The sequence below is a fragment of the Carassius gibelio genome, chromosome B16, assembly GCF_023724105.1.
Source record: "Carassius gibelio isolate Cgi1373 ecotype wild population from Czech Republic chromosome B16, carGib1.2-hapl.c, whole genome shotgun sequence".
Classification (NCBI taxonomy): domain Eukaryota; kingdom Metazoa; phylum Chordata; class Actinopteri; order Cypriniformes; family Cyprinidae; genus Carassius; species Carassius gibelio.
In genome coordinates this window covers 20,121,503-20,130,798 of record NC_068411.1, presented here as the reverse complement: position 1 = coordinate 20,130,798, position 9,296 = coordinate 20,121,503, and the positions used below count along the sequence as shown (strand labels likewise).

The 9,296-nt window shown below is 44.8% G+C and overlaps 1 protein-coding gene across 1 annotated transcript; it reads right to left on the bottom strand.

Moving 5' to 3' along the window:
- Nucleotides 1-1,741: 1,741 nt before the first annotated feature.
- On the bottom strand, nt 1,742-6,482 carry LOC127975148 (uncharacterized). Its single transcript, XM_052578971.1, has 2 exons — nt 5,087-6,482; nt 1,742-2,293 (listed from the first exon to the last, which is right to left on the bottom strand). Exons 1-2 carry the CDS (start codon nt 6,170-6,172, stop codon nt 1,742-1,744), a joined length of 1,638 nt encoding a protein of 545 aa, XP_052434931.1. The 5' UTR covers nt 6,173-6,482.
- Nucleotides 6,483-9,296: the final 2,814 nt, after the last annotated feature.

Below are 9,296 nucleotides of genomic sequence, written 5' to 3'. Positions count from 1 at the left end.
GCTGCTAAATGTACCAACTACTAAGTGTTTTTTAAAACTCTTCCAAATCTCTTTTTGTTTGAGTGATCATCTAAAAAAATGCCACTTGCTCAAAAAGTTGGGCAATTCAGTTCAGCATTGTTTTGTACTGAAGAATAAAGTAGCAAGAGTTTTAAAAAAAACTCACTGGATCAATGTGAATAACACAAATGGCAGTTTTCGGCAGAAGGTGACTAGTTTGCTTCATTGTTAACAATCATCTCAATTTCTAAAGCTTGTAAATCAAATGACCATCAGCAAACATATTGTGACTTTTTTTCTTTTTTTGGAGCACGAGATGCTCAGAAATGAACTTAACGTTAATCACTTTGCCCTTTTTGGCAACAATGTTAAATGTTGAATGACTTCATGAATAAATAATAGTTATAGGGTGAGTTTATAGGGTAGAGTGGAGGAAAAGCACATTTTATGGAGGACTGTTTCCTGATCCTGGGAGAGAAGACTACAATGTGGGCTGTTCTGACTCACAGACTGTAAGAATATTAACATATGTAAAGGATTTGCCACTGATGATTCAAATGTGAGTTTTGAGCAGTGCAGAGCAGCGGTTCTCAATTCCAGTCCTCACACCTCCGTGCTCTGCACATTTTGTATGTTTCTCTTATGGCTTCGGACGTTTGTTCTATTTCGAGGACTGGAATTGGGAACCACTGGTGTAGAGTAGAGCTTGTTGTTTGTCGTTTCTCTGATCAAAAAAATGCAGACATGGTTTTGTTTACATGGCGCTATGCAACACAATGCTTAAAAAAAGTATAAGTCATTATAATCTGCAATTATGTTTCCACTGGATGTAACAAATGGCTTGTTTGTAATGGGTTTTATTGTTTTTGTATGGAGTCAATATAATGCCTTATATATACGCAAAAAAATAAAGCTTTGCAAAAGAAAATAAAGTTTTGCAACTGAAAATTAAGGTATTGAGGAAAATAAATTTGCTTTTTGCAAACAAAAATAAAGACTTGCAAAACATAAATGAAACAGCGCAAAAGCAATGATTTTGCAATACATATTTTACATGGTAATTTCTAGTAATTTATTTGCAATGCTGCTTTTATTTTGCGTGTCAGCCTAGTTTGAGTTTGCGATACCATTTTCCCTTCCTCGTGCGCTTCACCTTCCTTACGCGTCTGGCTTTGTGGCACTGTTTTGACGTGGGGGTGGAGTCAAGGGACAGGGGCGTGTACAACATGCCTCCCTGGAAGTGACATCATCGGCCCGAGACGCAGCTCACTGATCCAGGTACTGTCATGATGAGCAGAGGCTTGCGAGTGGATCGTTTTTTTTTTTATTCAGTAGCATTAAAACATGCATTTTTTAGTTTTATTAACTTTATTAACAAATGTATATGTGTATTAGCAGCGTTGGCTCAAGTTAATCATTGCTTTTGCGCTGTTTCATTAGTTTTTTTGCAAAACTTAGTTTTTCTCTCCCAATAATTTATTTTATTTTGCAATTCGTTATTTTTGTTTGCAAAAAGCAAATTTATTTTCCTCAATACTTTAATTTTTGTTACCAAAACTTTATTTTCTTTTGCAAAACTTTATTATTTTTTTTGCATATATATATAAGGCTGTAGCAAAGTTCGTGGGCTGGAAGGAAGAGGACAAAGGGGTCGGCTGGACTGCTGACAGATTTATTATAAACAAAAATAACTAAAAAGTACAAACACCCAAACGGTGACTCTTATTCTGACACTTCAACACTACTTCCGTTTCACTCTTTCTGGTTTCTGTTTCCAGCTCGCGTCAGCAGTCCGTCTCTCTCTCGGTTGCTTCCGTCTCTCCTGGCGTTTTATACTCTCTCCACGCCAATTACTAGAACAAGAAACAGGTGATGATAATTTTTGCCCAAACCACTCACTTACCACTCGTCTCCTGATTCTCTCTCCCGCTGCAGACTGCAGACCATTTCTGGAGAGGAAGTCGGCCACCGCCATCTGAACACCCGGCCTGTGGATCACCTTGAACTTAAAAGGCTGAAGAGCTAGATACCAACAAGTGATCCGCGCGTTGGTATCCTTCATTAGGTGGAGCCACTGCAGCGGAGCGTGGTCTGAACAGAGGGTGAACTCCCATCCCAGGAGATAATAGCGGAGGGTGAGGATGGCCCATCTGATGGCAAGGCACTCTTTCTCGATGGTGCTGTAGTTAGCCTCTCTCTTCGAGAGCTTCCGGCTAATGTACAGCACCGGCCGTTCCTCCCCTTCTATGTCCTGGGACAGGAATGCCCCCAGCCCCCTGTCCGACGCGTCTGTCTGCAACAGAAAAGGGAGAGAACAATCAGGAGAGTGTAACAACAGCCCGCCACACAGAGCAGCCTTGACCTGAATTAAGGCCTGCTGACACGGCTCCGTCCACTGGACCGCATCTGGGATCTCCTTTTTAGTAAGGTCAGTCAAAGGGCTGGTGAGGTCCGAATAATTCGGAATAAACCGTCTATAATATCCCGCCAGCCCCAAGAACTGCCTTACCTCCTTTTTGGTCTTGGGACGTGGGCAGGTCGCAATAGTGGCTGTCTTATCAATTTGGGGACGCACCTGCCCATGCCCCATGTGGAAGCCCAGATACCTTACTTCCACACGCCCAATTGCACACTTCTTTGGGTTGGCCGTGAGCCCCGCTCCCCTCAGCGACCTCAGGACATCCCTCAGATGCAGCATATGCCACTGCCAATCATTACTAAATATAATGATATCATCTAGGTAGGCAGCTGCATATGCAGCATTGGGCCGCAGAATCCTATCCATGAGGCGCTGAAAGGTAGCTGGGGCCCCGAACAAGCCAAACGGAAGGGTAACAAATTGGTGTAATCCAAACGGCGTTGTGAAAGCTGTCTTTTCTCTGGACAATGGAGACAAGGGGATCTGCCAATAGCCCTTTGTTAAGTCCAATGTCGAATAAAAACGAGCCGTGCCTAGCCGATCAAGCAACTCGTCAACCCACGGCATTGGAAATGCGTCGAATTTCAACACAGCATTCACCTTGCGGTAATCTACACAGAATCGGGCTGAGCCGTCCGTTTTCGGAACTAAAACTATCGGGCTGGCCCAGTTACTATTAGATTCTTCTATTACCCCCATGTCAAGCATAGCGCCTAATTCAGCCTGAACTACTTTTTTCTTGTGCTCAGGTAAACGATACGGCCGGCTGCGAACTACCACACCCGGCTCTGTCTCGATATGGTGCTGAATCAGGTTAGTATGGCCCGGTAGGGGCGAGAAGACGTCGGCAAACTCTGCCTGCAATTTCGTTAAATCAGTGAGTTGGGACGGCGAGAGGTGATCTCCACCAGTAGCCAGGGCGAGGGATTGTGGTTTGATATTCGCCTCTGGCCCGAGATCATCCTCTGCGCCAGTCACCATTGCCAACATCACTGATTCCGCCTCATTCCATTTTTTAAGGAGATTGAGGTGGTAGATCTGACGGGACCCGTTCTTATCGGACCGTATTACTTCATAATCAAGATCTCCGACCTGTCGTGCGACCTCAAACGGTCCCTGCCACTTAGCCATTAATTTGGAGCTCAACGTTGGGAGTAATACAAGTACTTTCTCTCCCGGTGCAAATTTGCGTAACCTAGTTCCCCTGTTATACAGCTGGCTCTGGCGGTCCTGGGCTTGTAACAAATTCTCCATTGATAGCCGCCCCAATGTGTGGAGTTTTGTTTTCAAGTCCAGCACATACTGAATTTCGTTTTTGCCCTGAGATGGTCCCTTCTCCCAAGTTTCTCTCAGTACGTCGAGCAGCCCCCGGGGCTGGTGTCCATAGAGAAGCTCGAAGGGGGAAAACCCCGTGGAGGCTTGCGGGACCTCTCGCACAGCGAATAACAAGGGCTCTAGCCACCTATCACAATTTTTGGTGTCTTCGTGAACGAATTTACGGATCATGGATTTAAGTGTGCAATTAAATCATTCGACCAGGCCATCGGTTTGTGGGTGATAGACGCTAGTTCGAATCGATTTAATGCCCAACAATCCGTACAGTTTGCGTAGCGTACGTGACATAAACGCCGTGCCCTGATCGATGAGGATTTCTTTTGGAACCCCCACCCGGGAGATAAGACGAAACAGGGCATCCGCAACACTTTTAGTGGAAATGTTGTGGAGGGCCACCACTTCAGGATATCGCGTTGCATAATCAACTATGACTAATGCAAAGCGATGTCCTCGTGCCAATCGCTCTAATGGCCCGATGAGGTCCATACCAATTCTCTCGAAGGGGACCTGCATTAAGGGAAGAAGGCGCAAAGGCGCTTTTGGGGCGGCCGGTGGGTTTACCAACTGACATTTCGGACAACACACGCACCACCTGTGCATGTTGTCATGAATGCCCGGCCAAAAGAAACGGGCCATGAGGCGATTCACTGTTGCGGCCTGTCCCAAATGGCCCGCCATAGGATTAGAATGAGCCACCTGGAAAAGCATTTCCCTGCGGCCCTTTGGAATTAACAACTGGGTTGTATTCAATTTTGTCCGAGTGTCTTGGGTCACTCTATAAAACCGATCTTTTAAAATGGCAAAATACGGATAGGAGAGCGGGAGAGCAGGTTGGAGAGACTGGCCATCGATGGCGCGGACCTGTTGAAACGCATGTTTTAGTGACTCATCTTGAGACTGCTCCAGAGGAAAGTCATCACGCTCTGAGAGAATTAGTCTCCCGATTTCGTTCGGTTCCCCTGAAGCAGACCCCCGCGGCCCTGGCTCAGTTTCTCTGACCTGTACCCGTGTGGTTTCCTTTCGTGCCTTATTTCTCCAAGAGGCATCCGCACATAACGACCCCAATAACACCGTAAACACGGGCCAATTCGTTCCCAAAATTATCGGATGCCGGAGGTGAGGACTAACTGCCACCTCTACACTATGCTTTTGTCCCCTGAATTAAATGCTTATTGGGACAACCGGATACTCCACCACATCCCTGTGTACGCACCGCACCTTAACCACGCGGCTATTATCCAATGCCCCCGGTTGAATCAGGCTTTGATGGACTGAGGTTTGGTTATATCCTGAATCCACCAAGGCCGGATATGTACCCCCCTTGATACTCACTGGTATTTGGTACTCGCCAGCCTGACCAGGGGTGACCTGTGGGACGTCCGGGACCCAGATCATCGTCCCCACCTCCATCACTGGACACCTGTCCACGAAATGCTCCGGGTCCCCGCAACGCCAACAGGCCAGCCCAGACCTACCCGCCGCCCCAGTGGCAGGGAGTGGATTGGAGAATTGGCGCGGAGAGAGCGGAGAAACGGAAGCACTGTCCCCTCCGGCAGCCACAAAGGGCGGGGCCCTGGGACTCGCGAAATGGCCTTGGTCAGACCCAGGGCGGGACACGAGGAGGGCCGGGTGGACGGGACCTAGGGAGAGGGACAGGGCGAGAGAGAGAGGGGGGAGAGAGAGAAGGAGAGAGAGAGTTAGTAAGTGGGGGTGTGCCGACCCCTGGGCACGCCACCATGTGGTCCTCCGCCAGGTGGATGGCGACGTGGGGCGGTGGCACTGGACCCACTCGGCCGTCTTTTTGGGAAGCAGAGCGATGAAATGCTCCAGCACCACCAGGTCGACGACATGCTCCACATCACTTCCCTCGGCTAGTAGCCACTTGCGGCAGGAGTCCCGGAGCTGTTGGGCCATCGCGAAGGGTCGACCGGCTTCGCCCAAGTCCAGGGACCGGAACCGCTGGCGGTGTTGTTCGGTCAACCGGCCGACCCGCTGTATGACGGCCCTCTTTAGGTCATCGAAGACCATGAGGTTCTCCACCAGAAGTTGTTGGGCAGCCACCTGTGCCTCTCCGGAAAGCAGGGGAATGAGGCGCACCGGCCACTGCTCTCGGGGCCAACTGCAGGCCTCCGCTGACTTCTCGAATAGCTCCAGGAAGGCCCCCGGATCGTCCTGGGGCCCCATCTTGTGCAGCGGTAGATGCATGGGCTCGGCGGGGCGGCCCATCGGCCTCGGCGCGAACCTCCCGATCGAGCCAGCTCCGGAACCTCTCGCGGTCCTCCTGCTGGGCCTGGACAATGGCCTGGAAAGCCTCTTCTGATCAGTCCTCAGTTCCAGCAGGGCCTGGTGTTGTTTGCGGTGAAGGACTGCGAAGGAGGCGATGATGTCCGCAAGCGGTGTGGCAGCCGGACTTTGCATGGCGGCGGCGACGGTCCTACTTCCTCCCGGGTTTCAGCACCAGTGTAGCAAAGTTCGTGGGATGGAAGGAAGAGGACAAAGGGGTCGGCTGGACTGCTGACAGATTTATTATAAACAAAAATAACTAAAAAGTACAAACACCCAAACGGTGACTCTTATTCTGACACTTCAACACTACTTCCGTTTCACTCTTTCCGGTTTCTGTTTCCGGCTCGCGTCAGCAGTCCGTCTCTCTCTCGGTTGCTTCCATCTCTCCTGGCGTTTTATACTCTCTCCACGCCAATTACTAGAACAAGAAACAGGTGATGATAATTTTTGGCCAAACCACTCACTTACCACTCGTCTCCTGATTCTCTCTCCCGCTGCAGACTTCGCTAAACCACGCCCCCCCTGCCACAAAGGCATTATATTGACTCCATATTGTTGTCTTGTCTGACCAGTGTTCTGACCAGGACAAGCATCACAGTATGTAAAGAGGAGTAGCATTTCCGTCACATGCTTGAGGCATTCGTCCAATCACAAAGCACTGGATAGATGGCCAATCCGAGCACACCTCGCTTTTCAGACCGATGAGCTTTTGTTAAAAATCGATGTGTTACAGAAAGGCTGGGCATTAAAGAGAAGCAATAATGTAAAGTTTTTGGAAAATAATGTGTTTTTTAACCTTAAACCGCATAAACACATTTTATTACACCAAATACACAAATTATAATTAAAAAAAATATTATTTTGTGTAAGGGGTAACATCATATGTCCCCTATAAGGAATAAGTAATTTATTTCTGTGATTTTTTTTTTTTTTAAATGTGTTCAAAATAGTTGACGTTTTATTGACAATCACATCATTAAAAACCAAGTATGAATCCAGAGTTTTCATGTTACTAGATTTTTAACAAAAAATACATTTGTATCAAAGGGGCGTTTTGCCCCACAGGTAAAAAGGTAAAATTCTCCCATAGTCTGACAAAGCAATTTGCTTTATACATTTAAAGTAAAATCAGAGTAAAGGCAGTTTTACCTTAATATAAATATTACCTTAATATAAATATATATAAAAAATAATAAAATAATTATGAATTACAAAATTATAATAACCTATTTGAAAAATATTGTTAGCTAAACCTAACTGGGCAGCTAACTAACTACACTATATGGACAAAAGTATTGGGACACCCCCTACTAATGAACAGGTTTGACTACTTTATAATTTCCATGAGTACAAATATTAAAGTTCAGGCATATTCTAGGGAATTGTGTGCTCCTGATTTTATAGCAACAGTTGGAACAGGACTTAAGATTGATTCAGTCAGTGTAGAACAATTTGACTGGTCTGCAGAAAGCAAAGTCCTAATCCCAGCTCAACATCTCTGGTGTGAATTTAAATGTAGACATTGAGCCAAAAACTCATCATCAAACACCAATGACTTGTACATACACTATATGGACAAAAGTATAAGTATACCCCGTTCTTTAGAACAGAAAAACATACAAAACTGTGACAAAAAAGATGGAAACATAGTTCATGTATTTAAAAAAATATATTATAATAATAATAAAAATAATCTCTGTTGCAACAGTTTTGGAAGTGTCTCAAATGACTGTACTCATATGTACAAGTCATTGGTGTTGTTCGGCGATGAGTTTTTGGCTAATGATGATTACCACTGATTACCCCTGGCTGATTGATTAAAGGTGTATTTGTTTAAAATGAACAAAAATAATAACTAACTCATCTCACCAGTTGACATTTGTAAATATACAACGAGTAATCACATTCTTAAATTTAAAATGTCAACAAAAACAAGATAAAAAAATGTTATATTTATTTTGTTAAATTCGTAAATACATTTTGATTTTTAAAAGGCAATGGAAATGTAAAACTATACAGAACACACATATACAACTAAGAAATTAGACCATAAAACAGTAAATTTCTTAAGGTTTGGCTTTTACAAGCCTTTGAGTGGATACATTTTAAAAAACAAAATCATACACAGGTCAATTTATGGTCACAAAACTTCACAATCACTCTGATTGTTCCTGTTTTCTGGTCCCGCAATCACTGGTTCACATTTTTTGTACAGGTCAGGTCATTGTAAACTCCTGTGGTGGACAGATGCAAGGCTTCATAAAACCACCACTGCAGCCCTTGTTGCTGTAACTGGAGGAACAGTCCACCAGATTCTGAGGTCAACCAGCTTTCGTGTGGTCTTCATCAGCTGACCTGCAAGAACCTCGACCGAGCCGAATGCCCAACATGAACTGCCCTGATAGAAGAGTGAAGCATGAGAAAGCTATTAAAACATGAACGACTTAATGACTTTTGAAGGTGCAGAAACAGCATTTTTACCAATCATTCTTTAGGACTTGGTTTCTGAATTTCCAACTCATCACATAGGAAGTTACAGGAAAGGGGAAATAATTTCCCTCAAACACTGACTGGACAAATATATATAAAGGAAGTGAAATGAAAGGCATAGTTTCAAACAGACCTGCATCATCATGCTTCATATCCCGCTACAATCCAGAGACTCTGGCACAGGAGCCCCAGAAGAGCCCACAAAATTCACTCTTTGACTCTTGATACTAATATTTCATTATTAGGCTATATTAATTAAACAATTTGTTGTCAAATAGAACAATAAACAATGATTAATAAATATTACATTAAATATAGCTGGAAGAAGCAATTTAGGGGCCAAGCACAAAACAGGCAAAATGAGGAGCTAAGCATGGCACAGAGTGTTAGACCTACTGCAGCAATGAGTAATTAAAGCCATTCATGGTGATCTTAGTCAAAATGGCTGGAAAATCACAAATTCAACCTCTAGTAATATTTTAATGGGTTATCACTTTTGAGCAAACAGGTGGTTTTGACAGGTGGTCAAATTGAATGCTATATTCTGTGAGGTTAAAATGGTACACACAAAGTTTGACATCTTCGTAGAGATACAACCTCAGAGTCATTTTGGCATCATGCCTCAAGCTTGTTTCAACACAGTACAAAAACGGTTTTGTCTGTCAACACAAAATCCATTGCTTTTTGTCTGCACAGTCTGAAGATGATCTGACTAAACTTTGGTGAAAATCCGACTGGGAGGAGTTTGAAAAAGTAGGATTTCAAC

Excerpts from the sequence above, each read along its gene's own strand:
- LOC127975148 (XM_052578971.1), bottom strand. The coding sequence starts at position 6,172 with ATGCAAAGTCCGGCTGCCACACCGCTTGCGGACATCATCGCCTCCTTC. Across the intron at positions 2,294-5,086 it reads CTGGCGAGTACCAAATACCA|ACAGACGCGTCGGACAGGGG; the intron begins GTGAGTATCAAG and ends TTTCTGTTGCAG.